The sequence below is a fragment of the Scyliorhinus torazame genome, chromosome 16 (genome assembly GCF_047496885.1).
Source record: "Scyliorhinus torazame isolate Kashiwa2021f chromosome 16, sScyTor2.1, whole genome shotgun sequence".
Taxonomy (NCBI): Eukaryota; Metazoa; Chordata; class Chondrichthyes; order Carcharhiniformes; family Scyliorhinidae; genus Scyliorhinus; species Scyliorhinus torazame.
This window is the reverse complement of record NC_092722.1, coordinates 25,759,039-25,783,318: the sequence shown is the minus strand read 5'-3', so window position 1 is coordinate 25,783,318 and position 24,280 is coordinate 25,759,039. Positions and strand designations below refer to the sequence as shown.

General features: G+C 51.7%; 1 protein-coding gene across 1 annotated transcript in view; it reads right to left on the bottom strand.

Moving 5' to 3' along the window:
• Positions 1–24,280, bottom strand: part of LOC140392492 (chromodomain-helicase-DNA-binding protein 5-like) — a 167,817-nt gene that overhangs the window by 91,477 nt on the left and 52,060 nt on the right. The window contains exons 16-24 of the mRNA XM_072477728.1: positions 22,340–22,477; positions 15,741–15,862; positions 9,698–9,871; positions 9,452–9,593; positions 7,795–7,926; positions 6,216–6,333; positions 3,711–3,835; positions 2,507–2,735; positions 310–479 (exon numbers count right to left, since the gene is read on the bottom strand). Coding sequence (XP_072333829.1) covers positions 310–479; positions 2,507–2,735; positions 3,711–3,835; positions 6,216–6,333; positions 7,795–7,926; positions 9,452–9,593; positions 9,698–9,871; positions 15,741–15,862; positions 22,340–22,477 — 1,350 coding nt within the window. The remainder of the gene's footprint in view (positions 1–309; positions 480–2,506; positions 2,736–3,710; positions 3,836–6,215; positions 6,334–7,794; positions 7,927–9,451; positions 9,594–9,697; positions 9,872–15,740; positions 15,863–22,339; positions 22,478–24,280) is intronic.

The following is a 24,280-nucleotide window of genomic DNA, read 5'->3' as shown; positions in this document are numbered from 1 at the left end:
TTCTACCTACTTCTTTCCAAGTAGGCCATACCCTTTCGCCTTTTATTCCTCCTCATCGTCAAACGCAGCACGATTCACAAAATGCAAGAGGCAGAGTTGCCTGGAGTGGGGGCTTACCCTGCAAGTTTCAGATGCCCCACCTCTGGTAACTTTGCTCCCCATTAGACGGTTCCTGTTCTGCTGCTATTTTCTCTATGAACCCCCTTCTGTCCTCATCCCCAGGGGTTTTCCAGGTTTGCCTGACCCCGCTGTTCAGCCTTGCCCCACTGAGCCCCCGCGGCCTTCAGCTGTTGAGGGGAAAGTAGTCACCTGTTCGTCCTCCTCTCGCACCACGTACTGAGCGACCTTGAAGGAGCTGAGGTACTCGTTCATGTTCTGAATGTCGACGTCATCCGTCGCGTTCTGGTTGCGGTCCAGGAGCTTGGAGATGGCGCGGTCGTCGTAGTGAATCATCCTCATCTCCTCTGCCTCCTTCTCAGCTGAAAGTTAAAAACAACCATCAACAGGCAGCACGGCGGCACAGTGGTTAGCACTGCTGCCTCAGGGCGCCGAGGTCCCAGGTTCGGTCCCGGCTCTGGGTCACTGTCCGTGTGGAGTTTGCACATTCTCCCCGTGTTTGCGTGGGTTTCGCCCCCACAACCCAAAGATGTGCAGGGTAGGTGGATTGGCCACGCTAAATTGCCCCTGAATTGGAAAAAATGAATTGGGTGCTCTACATTTATAATAAAAATAAAACAACGGTCTTTGTTCCCCTGGAGCAGAGCACCTCAGGATGGCCAGACTGTAAACTGACTGACCATCAGGGTGCTATGTGCCTACAAGCTTTCTCGTTATTTCTCTCATTCTGAAACTATCTCTGCTTCTCTCTCATTTCGGAATACTCCACCTCTCGCTCTTCCACTCCAAAGCCTGGCGTTTCTGAATGGTAAAACCACCTGGAAAATCGAGACTTTTTCCCTGCTTCCCGCTCGGTTTACATCTCTTCCACAGCCTTGAAATACATATCCATGGAAACTAAAGGTTCCACTGTCCCAAGGACAATAGGCTGCTTTCCCCTTTGACGGACAGCTGACGGGTGGGGAATTAAGCCGAGCGTCACCGCCCCTCAGGCACGAGGTGAGGTTGAAAAGGCGGGGGCCTTCGTGCATAACTGGTCAGCTGGTACGGGAATTGAGGATAGCATTCAGCATTAGCCTGTTGGAGTGAATGGCCTGATTCCCTGATGGGATTCTCTGTAACATTTCTCTCCAAGAGTTAGAACAATGTAGGTACAGGAAACCATTCTGCCCTTAGATCCATTCCACCGTTCAATTAGATCACTGCTGATCTCTACCCCAACTCCATCTATTCACTGTACCCCTTGACATCCTGACCCAATAAAAGTCTATTCATCGCAATCCTGAAAACTCCAATTGTCCCCCAACATCCATGCCCTATTGGAGGCTTTCCTGCTTTTATCTTCCCTCTTTTTTAATATTAATGTAGAGAACCCAATTCTTTTTTTTTTCCCCAATTAAGGGGCAATTTAGTGTGGCCAATCCACCTACCCCGCACATCTTTGGGTGTGGGAGTGAGGGATGAAGGGGTTTATCTTGCAGGGAAAGGTTGGACATGAATTTAGAAGAATGAGATGCGATTCTATTGAAATATACAAGATCCTGAGGGGACTTCCATGGGGTGGACGCTGAAAGGATTTTTCTCCTTGTGGGAGTGACTAGGATGAGGGGCATAGTACAAAATGCTCCCTCACCACTTGTTACCTTCCCAAGGACGGTAATCTCCCTCCAATCTCGTGTCTTTATACTCCAACATCTGGATTCTGATCCAGTCTCAGGTAAAGTTAAGTTCTCTCTTTTTAAAAGTAATTTTCCCCTTCAGCATTCTCTCTCTCTCTCTCTCTTTCCTCTCCTGAAAATGGTGACTCTGGCGGGGTCACAGTGTCACGGATGCTAATTGTCATCCGCTACCGCACCCAGCTGACCGGCTCTGCATGCGTCAGTCTTGATGCAGAGGGCTAGTGGGTTAATCAACCAGAGCCCCAAAATCCCACACGCACTTTGCACCTGCAGTCACTGCAGTAGGATCACTGTCTGATCTCAATCCCTAGCCCAGGCACCGAGATCCCTTAGCACTGTCACACTTGACATCAACTGAATCATCACATATCAAAGAGGGCCCCCCCCCCGGGTCTGTAAGGCTCCATATTAAACTGGAGATTGAATTGACAACCTGAGACTGGTAGGTTTTTACTCGTCAAGGGCTTAGAAGGATCTGGAACCAAGGTGGGTGGATGGAGCAAAGATACAAATCAGCCATGATCTCACTAAATGGTGGAACAGGCTTGAGGGGTTGAATTACCTCCATCAGTTTCTATGTTCCGACTGTTACGCTCAATAATGATTAATGGGTATAGAGTTTCAACAGTCAAGGGAGAAATGTCTTCTTCAACCCCATCCTGGTCCTAATATCATATTTATCTTCCGCACCCCACCCTTTGATGCCTCACCTTCATCATCTTTGAAGAGCTCCTCTGTGCCAAACTTGAGGATATCATCCAACTCCTGTTTGGAAAGTGAACCGGATTTGGAGCCCAGGCCGGGCCGTACCACAAGGTGGGTCAACATCATCTTCTTCTTCGCCACTTCCGTGATGCGCTCTTCCACCGATGCCCTGGTCACGAAGCGATAGATCATCACCTTTTTATTCTGACCGATACGGTGAGCTCTGCTGAATGCCTGCAGGGCAGATAATTGATTGGATTGTTGAACTCCTCTACTGAAAAGACGCCCCACCCCCCCGCACTCCCTCCCACCTCCACTGAATACTGCCCCTCCCCCTCCATTCCCCACTTTCAGCATCGGTCCAAGTCAATTTAACAGACTGGAATCCTTCCCCTGGACATTAGGAAGGCAGTGCAGAGATCTTTCACAGATAGGCCCAGACTGGGTAAGGACAGGAGTCACAGATAGGCCCAGGCTGGGCAAGGACAGGAGTCACAGATAGGCCCAGGCTGGGTAAGGACAGGAATCACAGATAGGCCCAGGCTGGGTAAGGACAGGAGTCACAGATAGGCCCAGGCTGGGTAAGGACAGGAGCCACAGATAGGCCCAGGCTGTGTCAGGGCAGCAGCCTTCCTTCCCTAAAGGATGCCAAGTAAACCAGTTGGGTTTTTACAATAGTTCCACAGCTCCATTGCCATTTCTAAAGATACCAACTTTTTATTTCCGAAGTTTTTAATTGAATTACGCACTATCCCACACAAGGCCTCCCCAAAGCCCCGTCGGTTCTCACTCCTGCCAAAGGACCAAATGATCCAGGATATCTCAAATAATCTTTTATGAAAATACTTGTTCTCTCGAGACACGAGTGGCATTCGTCACATTACATCGATTGCCCATTCCTAGTTGCGCTGTGCCCAGAGAGAAATGACGAGTTAACCGTGTGAAGGGTGTGAGCCCGGAATCACCTGTAGGCCAGGTTGGGAAGGGCGGCAAGTTCTCTTCCCTCATGGATACTAATCAATCAGTTGGATTTTTAATGCGATGCTTTCATCTGGTATATCAACCCATAAATTGCAAGAATTTCTGGATTTGAATTTGAACTCTCAACCTCCGCCTCTCCCTGGTGTCACAGTATCAAATTCGACAAAAGAAAGTCAAGTAATTTAGGAACAGTCCCAATCTGCAGCCTGGAGTAAAGTGTGTTCTGACCTGAATGTCGTTGTGGGGGTTCCAATCGGAATCGTAGATTACAACGGTGTCGGCCGTCGCCAGGTTAATGCCCAGACCCCCAGCTCGAGTGGACAGAAGGAAACAGAATTGCTGCGCTCCAGGGGCTGTGAGGGGCAAGAAAGGCAGAGAGGTGGGTGAGCTAAACCTGCAGAATGCGTACAAAGTCATAGTGACCAGGGAGGACTTTCTTTATATTTTTCTCACTGACCTTTTGCCAGCCTACCCACTTGCTATTTCTCACTCTCACCTCCTTGCTGGGGTTATTTCGACACTGTGAGCAAGTGGTGGGCGATATGGAGGCCCAGAAATGAACATAGGAACAGAAGTAAGTAATTCAGCCCCTCGAGCCTGTCCCACCACCCCTTAGATCATTGCGATCTGCTCCGCAACATCACCTACACACTAGCTCCGCACTCTTTAATATCATTCAGAAAGACACAGCAATCATAGATTCATAGAATTTACAGTGCAGAAGGAGGCCATTCAGCCCATCGAGTCTGCACCGGCCCTTCGAAAGGGTACCCTACCCAAGCCCACATATCCATCCTATCCCCATAACCCAATAACCCCACCCAACCTTTTTGGACACTAAGGGTAATTTATCATGGACAATCCACCTAACCTGCACATCTTTGGACTGTGGGAGGAAACCGGAGCACCCGGGGGAAACCCACACACACACGGGGAGGATGTGCAGACTCCACACAGACAGTGACCCAAGCCGGGAATCGAACCTGGGACCCTGGAGCTGTGAAGCAACTGTGCTAACCACTATGCTACCGTGCTGCCACAATGATTCTGTTAATCAGATTAACTTATAAACAGGGGTTCTATCCACTGCAGTCATATGGAGACTTTGGGGTGCTCTGACACCGATGTAAAAGTAAAGTCGCCATAGTCCCAGATGACCACAGGTTGTTTTCCCCTTTGAGGGGGGAGAGCTGACTAGTGGTGATCTAACCTGAGGGTCACCACACCTCAGGCGAGGGGCAAGGTTGAGAAGGCGGGGCCTTCACGAATAACCTCAGCCGGTACGGGAATTGAACCCACGCTGCTGGCCTTGCTCTGCATCACAAACCAGCTGTCCAGCCAACTGAGCTAGAACGGTGATCAAATGGTTAAAGGGGTAGATTATCCTTCTAGTGAGAGGTTACAGTTGCAGACCTAGGGGACGAGAGCATAACTTACAGCAGGACAGGACAAGGTTAACCATTGTGCTGTTCTCCTTTACCCAGAGGATAACAGAGTTGCCACTCACACAGTGAGCCAGGTTCATCAGGGCAGAAACATAGAAGATAGGAGCAGGAGGCCATTCGGCCCTTCGAGCCTGCTCCACCATTCGTCACAATCATGGCTGATCGTCCAACTCAATAGCCTAATCCTGCTGTCTCCCCGTAACCCTTGATCCCGTCCGCCTCAAGTGCCAAAGATGGTATTTTCACACTCAATGGGTAAATTATGGAAGTCTTTGCCATTCCAGGAGTACAGGACAAAGGAAAGGGCCAGTGATTGGCCCAGGAGTTTCGGAAGCTTCCCCAGCTTCCCGCGTGCTCTGAACTTGTGGGGAGGAAGGGGGGGATTATTGCTAGGCAACGGTATTAAGATACAAGGAGCCAGGTCAAATGGATGGAGTTAGGTTACAATTCAACCATGGTTTCATTGAATGACAGAATGGACTGCAAGCTGAACAGTCCACTCCTGCTCCTCTTGACACACACAGTTACATGAATGGTAACAGAGCACTGGCCATGTGTCATTTCCCTGACTGGTGGGTGACTATGTGGTGTTGGGTTGTCGGAACACAATCATATAAAATCCTAGGTGACACAGAAGGAGGCCACTCAGCCCAGCCTGCCTGTACTACCCCCTGACACGAGCTATCATTTGAGTCACATTCCTGACCGTATCTCCTTACTCCTTTGTAGAGCTATTTTTACAATTAGTTATCCCCTTTTCTCACAGTTGGGAGATCCCAAATGATAACTGCACTGCACTTAAAAGCTACCCCTAAGCTTTCTCTCCATTCTTTTGGCAATTATTTAAAATTTATTCTCTCATTACCCAAAATAGAAAAGTGTTTTTGTGCTTGTGCTCATCGCCTAGCAGGTCTCCTCCTCTTAACCGTCTTTGTTTGAAGGCACAGAGGCCTTATTTTCGCATCTCTCCACAAAATTCAAGTTCCTCATCCTCGGGATCATAACAAATCCCTTTGGAATCGCCTCCGTTACCGTAACAACTTTCTGAATGGAGGCAGGGTTCTCTAAACTAGACGCAATATCCCAAATACAGCAGCAAAGTGCCCCCCCCCCCCCCCCCCGCAAACCCCCACCACTCTTTTTGGGTGTATTCTGCTGCAGTCAAGAGCAAGTTCTTTACTTCCTCAGGCCTGAGGACCCCTCAGTCATAAAGTAGGTCACTGGGTGAAAGGTATATCCACGAGGCAGGAGGCAAATGCCCCCTCTAAACCTCCAGCTTCTTTCTCACCGTTAAACCGATCAATAGCCTCCTGCCGCTGAGTTCCTGTGATGCTTCCATCTATCCGCTCGTACTTGTATCCGTCATACTCCAGGAAGTCCTCCAGCAGATCCAGCATTTTAGTCATCTGTCAGTCACAAACAGCACTTTTAGCCACAGCAGGAGCCCTCAATCCAAATTTGCACCAAATCCCGTTCGCCCTAGAGTGCCCCCCCGCTGGACTATTGTGGCTACAGCACCACTCGCGCTCAAATCCCTCCGTGACCGCACCCTCGCTTTTCGAAGTCAATAAACTCTTTTGGATTGTAATTGTTGTTGCAGCGTGGGCTAATGTGACAACCTCCTTGTGCACAGCAATGAGAGAGAAGACCAATCAACCCTGTCTGGGATGTTGGGGTGGAGATTTAATATTGATTAGGACACCAAGAACTTTCCTGCACTTCTCCCAATAACGCCAATGGGCCTTTTCAACCCACTCGAGATGACAGACAGAAGGACAGCGCGGTGGCACAGTGGTTAGCACTGCTGCCTCACGCCGCTGAGGACCCGGGTTCGATCCCGGCTCTGGGTCACTGTCCGTGTGGAGTTTGCACATTCTCCCCGTGTTTGCGTGGGTTTCACCCCCACATTCCAAAGATGTGCAGGGTAGGTGGATTGGCCACGCTAAATTGCCCCTGAATTGGAAAACATAATTCGGTACTCTAAATTTAAAAGAAAAGAGATGACAGACAGGTCCTTGGGTTAATAAGTTTCATTCGAAAGGCCACATTTCCCTCGGTACAGCCCTCAAGTGAGGCAGCCGGAATGACGTGGCTCAGTCTCTGGAGTGAGATTTGAATAAGACTGCTACCAACTGAATCAAACTGACACACCTGGCAGAATTCAGAGAGGGCTGACCACCTGCGTCGAAACATCTGTGGCTAATCCACACATTTCTGGGAGGGCTGACCGGACAGGGAACCGGGCCCCGGCTGAATTTCCTCTCCCTCCCCAAAGGGCACAGAGGCTCTTTCCAGCGCTCCAGCCTCAGTCAAATCTGATTTGCAGCTCAACACATTTATTAGCTGCTCGGGGACAGGGGGATGGGCTGTTGCGGGGGCGGGGAGGAGGTTTGTGGGTTCAAGGCCCACTCCAGGGCTTCAGCATAAAAACCGAGACCAACACTCCCAATGCAGCACTGAGGGAGTACTGCACCATCAAAGGTGTCGTCGATCGGATGAGGCGTTAAACAGAGGTCCCGCTTGCCTTCCCAGATGGACGCAGCTCCAGGCGCTAAGTCAAAGGATGACATTGCTGTGTAAATTGGCTGCTGTGTTTCCTGTGTTACAACAATTATTACACTTCAAGGTATTCCATTGGCTTCAAAGCATATTGCGATGCCAGCGTGGGATGGAATAAAAGCAAAAAGCCATGGAATCGGAAGAGTCAAACCAACTGGAAACATTAATTTGGTTTCTCTCCCCTGACAGACCTGCTGAGACTTTCCAGCATTTTCTGTTTTTATTTGAGATGTCGGGTGGCTAAGAAAGGCGCAGAATAAACACAAGTGCCCTCCACTCCCTCCCCCCCCTCTCACCACCCAGGTTACCTGGGAGAAGATCAGCACTCTGTGGCCTTGGCTGTGCAACTTCTTCAACATCTTCTGCATGAGGATCAGTTTCCCCGAGGACTTGACCAGCGAGTTCCCGTCGTAGGATCCATTCGGTAATACTGGAGCTTCCTGCCAACACCAGCAAGGTAGCATTCAATAATAACGCAGCTGTCAAAGTGCACAGTTAGATCCCACGCCGGCCCATCTGCACGCAGACCACTGGAGCAGGCCCCGCTACTCCTCCCCAAGAAGCAACAATTCCTCAAGGGGCTTCAGCGGGAGCGGCTCGGTACATCAGGATTTCATCTACTGTTGATCGTCCTCAGGCTGTGGGTGTCACTGGCAACACCACCATTCACCTCCCAGAAGTGGAAAGAACACCTTCTTCCTAAAGATACTCATACAACGGGGTGGCCTGTTGGGACTGGTTCACATAGACCCAGGTAAGGTAAAGAAATCAGGTTTCCTCCCATTAGTGAATCATTTGGAGTTTTGAAACCAATCCAACAGCTTTCATGGCGGCTTTAACGATTTAAATTTAAAAAAATTTTTTTTAAAAAGAGTACCCAATTCTTTTTTTCCCCCCAATTAAGGGGCAATTTAGCGTGGCCAATCCACCTACCCTGCACATCTTTGGGTTGTGGGGGTGAGACCCATGCAGACATGGGGAGAATGTGCAAACTCCACACGGACAGTGACCCAGAGCCGGGATCGAACCTGGGACCTCGGCGCCGTCAGGCAGCAGTGCTAACCACTGTGCCACCGTGTCACTTTAATGATACCAGATTAACATTACCAGTTTTTTTTTTTTTTAAAAGGACTGATTTCAGGGCAGCACGGTGGCGCAGTGGCTAGCACTGCTGCCTCACGGCACTGAGGTCCCAGGCTCGATCCCGGCTCTGAGTCACTGTCAGTGTGGAGTTTGCTAATTCTCCCCGTGGCTGCGTGGGTTTCACCCCCACAACCCAAAGATGTGCAGGGTAGGTGGATTGGACACGCTAAATTGCCCCTCAAGTGGAAAAATAAGAATTGGATACTCTACATTTATTTATTTATTTTTTTAAAGAAAAAAAAAAAGGACGGATTTCAAATCCTTAACCTGCCTTACGAATTGAACTCATGCTCTCTGGTTTATTAGTCCAGTAGCCATTAACGACTCTACTTTCTGTATTACACTACACCTCGAGGCTAACTGCATTGTACATCATCCCATTGGACTGCCGAGTTGTCCTGAATTATTGGGTGCTCTGCTCAAAATTGGGAACAGCCCACACGTCTCACTGCGATCCTGATAGCGGGAACCTCCTGTCAGTCAATGCTGGATGCAAACCCAGGTCACTGGGATGTCCGTGCTCACGCTGCTGCACAAACGTGTTCTTTAACCTCCATTCAACAATGATTATAAATGCCATTGATGCACTTAAGGGGGAAGCTAAACAAGTATCAGGGACGGAAGGAAACAGCCCGAGAAAACACCAGCAAGAATCAAACGGCCTGTTTCTCGGCTGTAATTTGGTGTGATTCTGTGCAGGTCTCGGAGGTCACATGAATCCACACATGAATTGAAGCAAAGTGACATTGAGCTAGGGGGTAAGTGCAACTCTTCCAGCCCCTTGGAGACCACGTTTCCGTCCCCTGGATATGTGATACATACCACTGCAGCCACTGGGAACAAATACGGGTGGTTACAACACTTCTTCAGATCCATCATGATGTTCAAGAGGGACACCTGATTCCCACCGCCTTTCGAATTCAGAGCCTCAAAATTCTTGGTCAAGATGAACTTGTAATATTTCCTACAAGGGCGCACACACACACACACACAAATATAAGAGCCCGAACAGAAGGATGAACCGTCAGCACCCGGGTGTAGATTCGCTATTTGGTTTTCCCAACTTACTTCTGCATGGAGCTGAGCTCCACACGAACAATCAACTCCGTCTTTGTCGGCATGTCCTTAAAGACGTCGGCCTTGAGGCGCCTCAACATATGCGGGCCCAGGAGATCATGAAGCTTCTTGATCTGGTCCTCCTTCGAGATGTCTGCAAACTCCTCCAAGAAACCTTCCAGGTTACTGTAACAAAGTAGAACCAGTCACTGGAGCTGCCACCACATTCCCCAATGTGCTTGATTGGATTGGATTTGTTTATTGTCACGTGTACTGAGGTACATGTCATGATATTCAGGTAAACATCATAGTACATACATACATACACACATACTGATGGACAGATCAACGGACCAATCAACACACACACAACACGACAGCCAATCACAGGCAAGAGCATACACACTACTAAACAGGGAACACGGCACTTCCCGGGCCTTCCAGCAGGAGACAGCTCAGGGCACAGAGCTCACAGCAAGCCACTCAGACATCCACCATGTGCTGAGTGCCACTACTAGATAGTATTAGGAATAGGTCCACAGATTCAAGGGTTATGATCGAACCTCAGTAACCAGTTTACCAGTGTAAATAAATGTTAGAAATAAAACTGAGTTGTACCATTCGCAACCGTGTTGGTTCGTCTGTGTAGCAGAGCACCCAACACATCAGTACAGTGAAAAGTATTTTTCTACGTGCAGCTCAACAGATCATTAAGTACATGGGAAGAAAAGGGAAGAAAAGAAAATACATAATAGGGCAACAAAAGGTACACAATGTAACTACATAAGCACCGGCACGGATGAAGCATACAAGGTGTAGTGTTAATGTGGTCAGTTCATAAGAGGGTCATTTAGGAGTCTGGTAACAGCGGGGAAGAAGCTGTTTTTGAACGTGTTCTCAGACTTCTGTATCTCCTGCCCGATGGAAGAAGTTGGAAGAGTGAGTAAGCCAGGTGGGAGGGACCTTTGATTATGCTGCCCGCTTTCCCCAGGCAGCGGGAGGTGTAGATGGAGTCAATGGATGGGAGGCAGGTTCATGTGATGGACTGGGCGGTGTTCACGACTCTCTGAAGTTTCTTGCTGTCCTGGGCCGAGCAGTTGCCATACCAGGCTGTGATGCAGCCCAATAGGATGTTTTCTATGGTGCATCTGTAACGGTTGGTAAGAGTCAATGTGGACATGTCGAATTTCCTTAGTTTCCTGAGGAAGTATAGGCGCTGTTGTGTTTTCTTGGTGGTAGCGTCGACGTGAGTGGACCAGGACAGATTTTTGGAGATGTGCACCCCTAGGAATTTGAAACTGCTAACCATCTCCACCTCGGCCCCGTTGATGCTGACAGGGGTGTGCACAGTACTTTGCTTCCTGAAGTCAATTACCAGCTCTTTAGTTTTGCTGGCATTGAGGGAGAGATTGTTGTCGCGACACCGCTCCACCCATCCACCATTACCCGCTTCTCAAACCAGCTCCTCGGCTCCACGAGTCAAACTCACTCTTAGCTCAGAGGCACGATCACCAGGAAAACCAGTCACACGTGTTCCGGTTCCGACCCTGTCCACACCAGTCTCTTCCCCCCCACCCCACCCCCGTGCTCCCACTGCCGCCCTGTGCTCCCACTGCCCCCCCCCACCCCCCGTGCTCCCACTGCCGCCCTGTGCTCCCACTGCCCCCCCCACCCCCCGTGCTCCCACTGCCCCCCCCCCCCGTGCTCCCACTGCCCCCCCACCCCCCGTGCTCCCACTGCCCCCCCGCCCCGTGCTCCCACTGCCCCCCCCCGTGCTCCCACTGCCCTCCCCCCCGTGCTCCCACTGCCCTCCCCCCCCGTGCTCCCACTGCCCCCCCCCGTGCTCCCACTGCCCCCCCACCCCCTGTGGGCTCCCACTGCCCCCCCCCCGTGCTCCCACTGCCCACCCCCCACCCCCGTGCTCCCACTGCCCACCCCCCGTGCTCCCACGGACCCCCGTCCTCCCACTGCCCCCCCTCCTCCCACTGCCCCCCCCCCTCGTCCTCCCACTGCCTCCCCCCGTCCTCCCACTGGCCCCCCCCCAGGCACCCACTGCACCCCCCGACCTCCCACTGCGCGCCCCCCCGTCCTCCCACTGCCACCCCCCCGTCCTCCCACTGGCCCCCCCCCCACGTCCTCCCACTGGCCCCCCCCCAGGCTCCCACTGCACCCCCCAGTCCTCCCACTGCGCGCCCCCCCAGTCCTCCCACTGCCCCCCCCCGTCCTCCCACTGCCCCCCCCCCGTCCTCCCACTGCGCCCCCCCCCCGTCCTCCCACTGCGCCCCCCCCGTCCTCCCACTGCGCCCCCCCCCCCCGTCCTCCCACTGCGCCCCCCCCCCCGTCCTCCCACTGCCCTCCCCCCCGTCCTCCCACTGCCCCCCCCCCCCGTCCTCCCACTGCCCCCCCCCGTCCTCCCACTGCCCCCCTCGTGCTCCCACTGCCCCCCTCCCGTCCTCCCACTGCCCCCCCCGTCCTCCCACTGCCCCCCTCCTGTACTCCCACTGCCCCCCATCCTCCCACTGCCCCCGTCCTCCCACTGCCCCCCCCGTGCTCCCACTGCCCCCCCCGTGCTCCCATTGCCCGCCCCCCGTGCTCCCACTGCCCCCCCCGTGCTCCCACTGCCCCCCCCCATGCTCCCACTGCCCCCCCCCCGTGCTCCCACTGCCCCCCCCGTGCTCCCACTGCCCCCTCCCCCCGTGCTCCCACTGCCCCCCCGTGCTCCCACGGCCCCCCGTGCTCCCACTGCCCCCCTCCTCAACTCCCACTGCCCCCCCCCCGTGCTCCCACTGCCCCCCCCATGCTCCCACTGCCCCCCTCCTGTACTCCCACTGCACCCCCGTGCTCCCATTGCCCCGCCCCGTGCTCCCGCTGCCCCCTCCTGTACTCCCACTGCCCCCCCATTGCTCCCACTGGCCCCCCATGCTCCCACTGCCCCCCCCCCCGTGCTCCCACTGCCCCCCCCCGCGCTCCCACTGTCCCACCCCATGCTCCCACTGTCGTTCCCCCCCCTTCTCCCGCTGTCATCCCCCCCCCCCCCCGTGCTCCCACTGTCCCCCCCCCTCCTGCACTCCCACTGCCCCCCACCGTGCTCCCACTGCCCCCCCCCCGTGCTCCCACTGCCCCCCCCCCCGTGCTCCCACTGCCCCCACACCGTGCTCGCATTCCCCCCCCCCGGTGCTCCCACTGCCCCCCCCGTGCTCCCACTGCCCCCCCCGTGCTCCCACTGCCCCCCCCCCCCCCCGTGTGCTCCCACTGCCCCCCCCCGTGCTCCCACTGCCCCCCCCCGTGCTCCCACTGCCCCCCCCCGTGCTCCCACTGCCCCCCCCGTGCTCCCACTGCCCCCCCCGTGCTCCCACTGCCCCCCCCGTGCTCCCACTGCCCCCCCCGTGCTCCCACTGCCCCCCCCGTGCTCCCACTGCCCCCCCCCGTGCTCCCACTGCAAACCCCCCCCGTGCTCCCACTGCAACCCCCCCCGTGCTCCCACTGCCCCCACACCATGCATGCATTCCCCCCCCCCCCCCGGTGCTCCCACTGCCCCCCCCGTGCTCCCTCTGCCCCCCCCGTGTGCTCCCACTGCCCCCCCGTGCTCCCACTGCCCCCCCCGTGCTCCCATTGCCCGCCCCCCGTGCTCCCACTGCCCCCCCCCCGTGCTCCCACTGCCCCTCCCCGTGCTCCCACTGCCCCCCCCCGTGCTCCCACTGCCCCCCCCCATGCTCCCACTGCCCCCCCCCCCCGTGCTCCCACTGCCCCCCCCGTGCTCCCACTGCCCCCTCCCCCCGTGCTCCCACTGCCCCCCCGTGCTCCCACGGCCCCCCGTGCTCCCACTTCCCCCCTCCTCAACTCCCACTGCCCCCCCCGTGCTCCCACTGCCCCCCCATGCTCCCACTGCCCCCCTCCTGTACTCCCACTGCACCCCCGTGCTCCCATTGCCCCGCCCCGTGCTCCCGCTGCCCCCTCCTGTACTCCCACTGCCCCCCCATTGCTCCCACTGGCCCCCCATGCTCCCACTGCCCCCCCCCGTGCTCCCACTGCCCCCCCCGCCTCCCCCCGTGCTCCCACTGTCCCACCCCATGCTCCCACTGTCGTTCCCCCCCCTTCTCCCGCTGTCATCCCCCCCCCCGTGCTCCCACTGTCCCCCCCCCTCCTGCACTCCCACTGCCCCCCACCGTGCTCCCACTGCCCCCCCCCCGTGCTCCCACTGCCCCCACACCGTGCTCGCATTCCCCCCCCCCGGTGCTCCCACTGCCCCCCCCGTGCTCCCACTGCCCCCCCCCCCGTGCTCCCACTGCCCCCCCCCCCGTGCTCCCACTGCCCCCCCCGTGCTCCCACTGCCCCCCCCGTGCTCCCACTGCCCCCCCCGTGCTCCCACTGCCCCCCCCCGTGCTCCCACTGCCCCCCCCCCCCGTGCTCCCACTGCAACCCCCCCCCCGTGCTCCCACTGCAACCCCCCCCCCGTGCTCCCACTGCCCCCACACCGTGCATGCATTTCCCCCCCCCCCCGGTGCTCCCACTGCCCCCCCGTGCTCCCTCTGCCCCCCCCCCCGTGTGCTCCCACTGCCCCCCCCCCGTGCTCCCACTGCCCCCCCCCCCCCGTGCTCCCACTGCCCCCCCCCCCCCCCCGTGCTCCCACTGCCCCCCCCCCCCGTGCTCGCATTCCCCCCCCCCCCGGTGCTCCCACTGCCCCCCCCGTGCTCCCACTGCCCCTCCCCCCCGTGCTCCCACTGCCCCCCCCCCCCGTGCTCCCACTGCCCCCTCCCGTGCTCCCACTGCCCCCCCCCCCCCCGTGCTCCCACTGCCCCCCCCCCCCCCCCCCGTGCTCCCACTGCCCCCCCAGGAATTCCTGCACATGCTCAGTTGCAGTTTCAGTGTCATTGTTTTAATGCCGCCAGCTGGCACTGACAAAGAAGTTGGTTTAACACAGACTAACAATAAACTTCAGGTTTCTTGTTTTTAGGTCTGTGTATTTAGTCTCCCTATCATTTAGCTACCGTGTTCTCTCCAAAACATGCTTCCAGCGACTCAGTAAATTAAGATATCAGGAAATTCGATTCTCAACTTTCAATGTGGAGAATTGATTATAAATTTAGCTTAAGGTCACTTATTGGTATAAATCAATAATTACCCATTGTAGGATTCAAATGGACAATCTTGAGATTGAGAGTCCCATTAACTACCAATTCAGATACCCATATTATATAAAAACTTCCTGCACAAAGTCCCAACACACTGGATCTAGTCAAAGGAGATAGCACTCATTGAGAAAGTGATCTCGTCACAGATTGGGATCTGGGATTATTACTTCCAGTAAATTAGGTTTTTCTATGTGCGACACTGAAATGTTACATGGAATTCCTATTATAATACATGGTTGTATCCCTGGAAACACACATAAATATTGAAGATCAATTGGAAATGCTTATATTGCAGGTTCGAGTGCAGTATGACACTACATAGTCTTTGATAGATCCCCGCTGCTGCCACCGACCATTAAGGTATCAGGAGCAGATGTACATGTGCCGGGGGCCTCAGTGTGAGCCAAGAGCACATGCGCTACTATTCCTGGTGCCTTCCAGGTCGGAGGCAAGAATTACAGTGAACACAGAATCTTCATAGCTGTTTCAGACACTGTTGAATTTGATACACTATCACCGCCATCTGGTTTTCACAGCCCATCGGGTCTGCACTGGCCCTCCGAAAGTGTGCCCTGCCTATGCCCATTCCCCTGCCCTATCCCCGTAACCCTGATCCCCGTAATCTGCATATCCCTGGACATTAAGGGGCAATTTTTAACATGGCCAATCCACCTAACCTGCACATCTTTGGACTGTGGGGGGAAACCGGAGCTCCCGGAGGAAACCCACGCAGACACGGGGAGAACATGCAAGCTCCACACAGACAGTCACCCAAAGCTGGAATTGAACCCGGGTCTGTTGTGAGACAGCAGTGCTAACCACTGTGCCGCCCTGCGGAGATTAAAATTCTCAATAAAACAACTCTGCCGTTGCTCGGAAAATACACAAAAAATAAGTTAACATTTTAAAACATTGAAACTTACTTAAAGCGTACAGGAGTGAGGAAGTTCAGCAAGTGAAAAAGCTCCTCCAGATTATTCTGTAGTGGTGTCCCCGTCAGCAGCAGCTTGTAGTCAATCTTGTAAGCATTTAGCACCCTAAAATACTGGAAAATTCAATACTGAAAAATGACAACTCTCAAAGATGCACAAGGCCAAACGGCAGCAACAGAATCATGATCCATATTTACAGTTGATATGCTATTGAATCGCTGTAGCTTGTTTTTAATAAAGAGTCTCTCTTTCTTCCCCACCATCACCAACCCACCAAAGGCACTCGCTTAAAATTATACAGCAGGAGGCAGCCATTCGGCCCACCGTGGGTGGGTTCTTTGGAAGAACTATCCAATTGTTATAATAATAATCTTTATTGTCACAAGTAGGTTAACATTAACACTGCAATGAAGTTACTGTGAAAAGCCCCTAGTTGCCACATTCCCACACCTGTTCGGGTTCACAAGAGGGAGAATTCAGAATGTCCAATCCACCTAACAGCGCGTCTTTCAGGACTTGTGGGAGGAAACTGGAGCACCCGGAGGAAACCCACGCAGACACGGGGAGAACGTACAGGCTCTGCACAGACAGGGAGCCAAGCCGGGAATCGCACCCGAGACTCTGGAGCTGTGAAGCAACAGCGCTAACCACTGTGCTACCGTGCTGCCCATATCACATCACAACACAAGTTAGTCCCACATCACAACGCTTTTCCCAATTCCCTGCAAATATTTCCCCTTCAAGTTAAACCTTCATCCGATTCTCATTTGAAAAGTATACACCATCCTGACTTTGCTCCCTGTGTGGATGAGGAAGAGGGCTGTAGGGAGGATGCGTTGACTGACCACTGCACCGTGGTACAGGAAGCCATTCAAGAGGGGGGAGCAAAAAGACAAGTGGTAGTTGTAGGGGATTCTATAATTAGGGGGATTGATGGCATCCTTTGTAAGCCAGATCGTGAGTCCCGCATGGTATGTTGCCTGCCCAGTGCCAGGGTGAGGGACATCTCTGATCGGCTTGAAAGGATTTTGGAGAGGGAGGGGGAGGATCCAGTTGTTGTGGTCCACGTTGGGACTAACAACATAGGTAAGACTAGGAAAGAGGACCTGTTTGGGGATTATCAAACACTAGGGACTAAATTAAAGAACAGGTCCTCCAGGGTTATAATCTCTGGATTACTACCCGAGCCACGTGCCAATTGGCATAGGGTTGAGAAAATTAGGGAAGTTAACATGTGGCTAAAGGAGTGGTGCAGGAAAGAGGGATTCCATTTCATGGGGCATTGGCATCAGTACTGGGGCAGGAGGGACCTGTACCGTTGGGACGGTCTTCACCTGAACCATTCTGGGACCAGTGTTCTAGCGAATAGGATAAATAGGTTGGTCACAAGGACTTTAAACTAGCAAGTTGGGGGGAAGGGAAGGGTAAAGCTATGGACAGTACAATGGTTAATGGAGATCAAGGCAGCAGGTTACGTGACAGGTTATTATATAGAGATATGGGTTCAAAGACAAGGAAAATTAGGAGAAAGGGTAAGAGGAAAAATAATTTGCGAAAAGTTACTGATCAAGGTGTTAGGATTCATAACAAAGACATTAAAAACAGCATAAGTGTACTTTACCTGAATGCTCGTAGTATACGGAATAAGGTGAATGAGTTGATGGCGCAAATCATCGTGAATGACTATGATTTAGTGGCCATTACTGAAACATGGTTAAAAGATGGTCACGACTGGGAGTTAAATATCCACGGGTATCAGACTATACGAAAGGATAGAATGGACGGTAAGGGCGGTGGTGTAGCTTTGTTGTTTAAGGAATGCATCCGGGCAATAGTAAGGGGTGATATTGGTGCTATGGAGGACAAGGTTGAATCAATTTGGGTGGAAAAGGTCACTGATAGGAGTAGTCTATAGGCCACCAAATAGTAACAGGATGGTAGGGCAGGCAATAAGCAAATAAATAATGGATGCATGTAGAAATGGTACAGCGGTTATCATGGGAGATTTTAATCTGCATGTCGATTGGTTCAACCAGGTTGGTAAAGGCAGCCTTGAGGAGGAGTTTATACAATGTGTCCGGGATAATTTCCTGGAACAGTATGTAATAGAACCTACGAGGGAACAAGCGGTCCTAGATCTGGTCCTGTGTAATGAGGCAGGATTGATTAATGATCTCATAGTTTGGGATCCTCTTGGAAGGAGCGACCACAATATGGTGGAATTTAAAATACAGTTGGAGGGTGAGAAGGTAAAATCAAACACTAGTATTTTGTGCTTAAACAAAGGCGATTACAATGGGATGAGAGAACTAGCTAAGGTAGACTGGGAGCAAAGACTTCATGGTGAAGCAGTAGAGGAACAGTGGAGAACCTTCCGAGCGATCTTTCACAGTGTTCAGGAAAGGTTCATACCGACAAAAAAGAAAGACGGTAGAAAGGGGAAAAATCGACCGTGGATATCTAAGGAGGTGAGGGAGAGTATCAAATTGAAGGAAAAAACATACAAAGTGGCAAAAATTAGTGGGAGACTAGAGGACTGGGAAGTCTTTAGGGGACAACAGAAAGCTACTAAAAAAGCTATAAAGAAGAGTAAGGTAGACTATGAAAGTAAACTGGCTCAGAATATAAAAACAGATAGTAAAAGCTTCTACAACTATATAAGACAAAAAAGAGTGGCTAAGGTAAATATTGGTCCTTTGGAAGATGAGAAGGGAGATTTAATAATAGGAGATGGGGAAATGGCTGAGGAGCTGAACAGGTTTTTTGGGTCACTCTTCACAGTTGAAGACACAAATAACATGCCAGTGACTGATGGAAATAAAGATATGATAGGTGAGGACCTTGAGATGATTGTAATCACTAAGGAGGCAGTATTGGGCAAGCTAATGGGGCTAAAGGTAGACAAGTCTCCTGGCCCTGATGGAATGCATCCCAGAGTGTTAAAAGAGATGGCTAGGGAAATTGTAAACGCACTAGTGATAATTTATCAAAATTCACTAGACTCTGGGGTGGTCCCAGAGGATTGGAAAGTAGCAAACGTGACACCACTGTTTAAAAAAGGAGGTCGGCAGAAAGCGGGTAATTATAGGCCGGTAAGCTTAACTTCGGTTGTAGGGAAAATGCTGGAATCTATCATTAAGGAGGAAATAGCGGGGCACCTGGAGGGAAATTGTCCCATTGGGCAGACGCAGCATGGGTTCATAAAGGGTAGGTCGTGTCTCACTAATTTGGTAGAATTTTTTGAGGACGTTACCAGTGCAGTAGATAACGGGGAGCCAATGGATGTGGTATATCTGGATTTCCAGAAAGCTTTTGACAAGGTGCCACACAAAAGGTTGCTGCATAAACTAAAGATGCATGGCATTGAGAATAAAGCGGTAGCATGGGTAGAGGATTGGTTAACTAATAGAAAGCAGAGAGTGGGGATAAATGGGTGTTTCTCTGTTTGGCAACCTGTAACTAGTGGGGTCCCTCAAGGATCAGTGTTGGGCCCACAGTTGTTCACAATTTACATAGATGATTTGGAGTTGGGGACCAAGTGCAATGTGGCAAAGTTTGCAGACGACACTAAGTTGAGCGGTAAAGCAAAAAGTGCAGAGGATACCGGAAGTCTGCAGAAGGATTTGGATAGGTTAGGTGAATGGGCGAGGGTCTGGCAGATGGAATTCAATGTTGCCAAGTGTGAGACTATCCATTTTGGGAGGAATAACAGCAGAATGGATTATTATTTAAACGGAAGATGTTAAAACATGCTGCTGTGCAGAGGGATCTGGGTGTGCTGGTGCACGAGTCGCAAAAAGTGGGTGTGAGAAAGGACATATTGTCACTGGAGGGAGTGCAGAGGAGATTCACTAGGTTGATCCCAGAGTTGAGGGGATTAGATTATGACGAGAGGTTGAGCAGACTGGGACTGTACTCATTGGAGTTTAGAAGGATGCGGGGGGATCTTATTGAAACATATAAAATTATGAAGGGAATAGATAGGATAGATGCGAGCAGGTTGTTTCCACTGGTCGGGGAAAGCAGAACTAGGGGGCATAGCCTCAAAATAAGGGGAAGTAGATTTAGGACCGAGTTTAGGAGGAACTTCTTCACCCAAAGGGTTGTGAATCTCTGGAATTCCTTGCCCAGTGAAGCAGTTGAGGCTTCTTCTTTAAACGTTTTTAAGAAAAAGATAGATACCTTTCTAAAGAATAAAGGGATTCGGGGATATGATGTACGGGCCGGAGAGTGGAGCTGAGTCCACAAAAGATCAGCCATGATCTAATTGAATGGCGGAGCAGGCTCGAGGGGCCAGATGGCCTACTCCTGCTTCTAGTTCTTATGTTCTTATGAAATATAATCGGCCATTCCTTCACTGTCGCTGGGTCAAAACCTTGGAACTCCCTCCCTAACAGCACTCTGGGTGTACCTACACCTTGGGGACTGCAGCGGTTCCAGGTGGCGGGTCACCACCACCTTCGAAAGGGCAATTAGGGATGGGTAACAAACGCTGGGTCTTGCCAGCGAAGCCAACATCCTGTAAACAGAATCTTCCCCGGCCCTCTCAGGTAGCACATTCCAGATCACGACAACTGGCTGAGAGAGGACAATTCTCTCTGTTCTTTGGCGGCTACCTTTTCCTTTCATTTGTCCCTTCTGTTTACTCGACTGACTGCCAGTGGAAACCTGTTCCTCTTAATGACTATTGAAACCCGTCACAATTTTGAACACCCCGATTAAATTTCCCTTCAATCTTCCCTGCGCCACCCAGGCGGCACGCTGGTGCAGTGGTTAGCACTGCTGCCTGGAGAGTGATTCTTGTGGGGGCTTTAGACTAACATTAGCTGGAAGGAAAAGATGGCAGTTCAGAAGCCCTTGCGATGTGGATCAACAGGGATCCACCTTTTTGCACTCAGAGCAGCGCACTGGCATTAAGTGTGACAAAGGAGAGTGACAGAACGTTGTATTGAGGGGCAACAGACTTTGCTACACCTCATCAGAGTGACTAAGGGTTGGGGGGGAAGGGGGGGTGGAAGGAAAGAGTCTTTGGAGTGGGGGGGGGGTGCATTCATGCATGTCATACTCTCCACAATATGGTCACACACGGGGCCAGGACACAGTGTGGAATGGGTGTGGTGGGTGAGAAGAAGGATTTGGGTCCTTGGGGCAGTAGGGCGAACAGGGAAAGACTATTCCTCCTGGGTGGGGAGTCAGTGACGAGAGGTCATCAATCTGCGAGGAGCAGGGATGGAATAAATCTTCTTGCACAGGGGTTTTTTGGAGAAAGGAATGTTTTGCCACGTGGAATATTTGAGGTAAAGATCATTGCAATTTTTAAGGGAAAATTGCATGAATATTTGAATCAAGGCAGGCCTAGGGTTACATTGGGATGAGTTAGTCAGCACAGAGACAAAGGAGCAAATGGCCACTTCCTATGTTATAACCCTCTTCACATCCACTGTCCTGCGCTTGCAACAGATCAATTTAACTCAATAAGCCGCTTATTAATTCCATCCCTCCTCCTCATTCTGCTGTCAACTATTCCTTTTAATAGATGTTTCAAAGCTTTCGGTGAATCTCTGGAACCAAGTTCACCTACGAGCCTCAACATTGAATGTCAGCAAGACGGGGCACTTGGCTCTCCTGAATCTATAGCATTATTATTGGGCGGCGGATGCAGAGGAAGTGCGGGGCTGGAGGAAGGAGTCGGAGGCTTTGTGGGTGCGGATGGAGGTGGGGTCCTGTAAGTGGTCGGGGTTGCGGGTGCTGGCAATGGCGCCGCTGTCCCAAGGGATGTATTCTGGGAATCCTGTGGTGGTAGCCACGCTGAGGATTTGGGGGAATTTCAGACAGCACTTCGGAGGTCAGAGTCGAGGATGATGTCGTTAAGGGGGTATCACTGGTTTGAGCCGGCGAGGATGGATTCGAGGTCCTGGCGAATGGGAGGAGAAAGAGATGAAGGGCCTGTTCCTGGAGGGGGAGATTTGCAAGTTTAGAGGAGTTCGGGGTGAAGTATGGGGTGCAGCATGAGGAGGGCTTTAGGTATTTCCCAGTGGCACTGAGCAGTTTGGGAGGAGCCCAGACAACCATGTCCGTACGATCTGGTCCTGCCCGAAGTTGGCGAGGTATCAGGAGTCTGTATTCAGCACCATAGCCAAGATTCTGCACGTGGATGTGGAGCTGGATCCCCCTAGAGGCCATATTCGGGGGGTGTGAACTTGCCGGAGTTGCAGATGGGAGAAGGGGCAGATGTCTTGGCCTTCGCCTCGTTGATCGCTCGCAGGCAGGTCCTGTTGGGGGTGAAGGTCAGCTTCTTCCCCCAGCGCCTTAGCATGGCGGGAGGACCTTTGGAGCCTTTGTGCCTTGGACACCGGGTCTTGTTTTATTTGTGTAATGTTAAAAATGTTGAATAAAAATATATTTTTTAAAAACATTGAATGTCAGCAAGATATTCAGCTGTGGACCCCCGCCACTCCCCTTCACACTCCCTATCTCCAAACCTATCCCTCACAAACTGCAACGGATTTTGGACCCCAACCCCTGCCACCCACTCGCAGCAGATAATCGTCCCCCAAAGTCCAGGAACAGCGAGACCGCATCGCACTTACTTTGGATTGGTTATTTTTCAGCCTATGAGCTTCATCGACAACAAGACACGCCCAGTCGATGGATCCCAGGATCGTCTGATCGATGGTGATCAACTCGTAGGAGGTGAGCAGAACGTGAAATTTTATTTGTGCCTCACTCTGAAAAAGAAACATTTCCTCCCGTTATCAACGCCAAACACCCTGGTTATTCCGCTCATTATCAATCCCAAACATCCTGGTTATTCCGCCCATTATCAATCCCAAACACCCCGGTTATTCCACCCATTATCAATCCCAAACACCCTGGTTATTCTGCCCATTATCAATCCCAAACATCCTGGTTATTCCGCCCATTATCAATCCCAAACATCCCGGTTATTCCCATTATCAATCCCAAACACCCTGGTTATTCCGCCCATTATCAATCCCAAACACCCCGGTTATTCCGCCCATTATCAATCCCAAACACCCTGGTTATTCCTCCCATTATCAATCCCAAACACCCTGGTTATTCTGCCCATTATCAATTCCAAACACCCTGGTTATTCCTCCCATTATCAATCCCAAACATCCTGGTTATTCTGCCCATTATCAATTCCAAACATCCTGGTTATTCCTCCCATTATCAATCCCAAACACCCTGGTTATTCTGCCCATTATCAATCCCAAACACCCCGGTTATTCCGCTCATTATCAATCCCAAACACCCTGGTTATTCCGCCCATTATCAATCCCAAACATCCTGATTATTCTGCCCATTATCAATCCCAAACACCCTGGTTATTCTGCCCATTATCAATCCCAAACATCCTGATTATTCCGCCCATTATCAATCCCAAACATCCTGGTTATTCTGGACATTATCAATCCCAAACACCCTGGTTATTCTGCCCATTATCAATCCCAAACATCCTGGTTATTCTGCCCATTATCAATCCCAAACATCCTGGTTATTCCTCCCATTATCAATCCCAAACATCCTGGTTATTCAGCCCATTATCAATCCCAAACATCCTGGTTATTCCTCCCATTATCAATCCCAAACACCCTGGTTATTCTGCCCATTATCAATCCCAAACATCCTGGTTATTCCTCCCATTATCAATCCCAAACATCCTGGTTATTCCACCCATTATCAATCCCAAACACCCTGGTTATTCTGCCCATTATCAATCCCAAACATCCTGGTTATTCCGCCCATTATCAATCCCAAACATCCCGGTTATTCCCATTATCAATCCCAAACACCCTGGTTATTCCGCCCATTATCAATCCCAAACACCCCGGTTATTCCGCCCATTATCAATCCCAAACATCCTGATTATTCTGCCCATTATCAATTCCAAACACCCCGGTTATTCCTCCCATTATCAATCCCAAACATCCTGATTATTCCGCCCATTATCAATCCCAAACATCCTGGTTATTCTGGACATTATCAATCCCAAACACCCCGGTTATTCCGCCCATTATCAATCCCAAACATCCTGATTATTCCGCCCATTATCAATCCCAAACATCCTGGTTATTCTGGACATTATCAATCCCAAACACCCCGGTTATTCCACTCATTATCAATCCCAAACATCCTGGTTATTCAGCCCATTATCAATCCCAAACACCCTGGTTATTCCGCCCATTATCAATCCCAAACATCCTGGTTATTCTGCCCATTATCAATCCCAAACATCCTGGTTATTCCTCCCATTATCAATCCCAAACATCCTGGTTATTCAGCCCATTATCAATCCCAAACATCCTGGTTATTCCTCCCATTATCAATCCCAAACACCCTGGTTATTCTGCCCATTATCAATCCCAAACATCCTGGTTATTCCTCCCATTATCAATCCCAAACATCCTGGTTATTCCTCCCATTATCAATCCCAAACATCCTGGTTATTCAGCCCATTATCACTCCCAAACATCCTAGTTATTCCTCCCATTCTCAATCCAAAACAT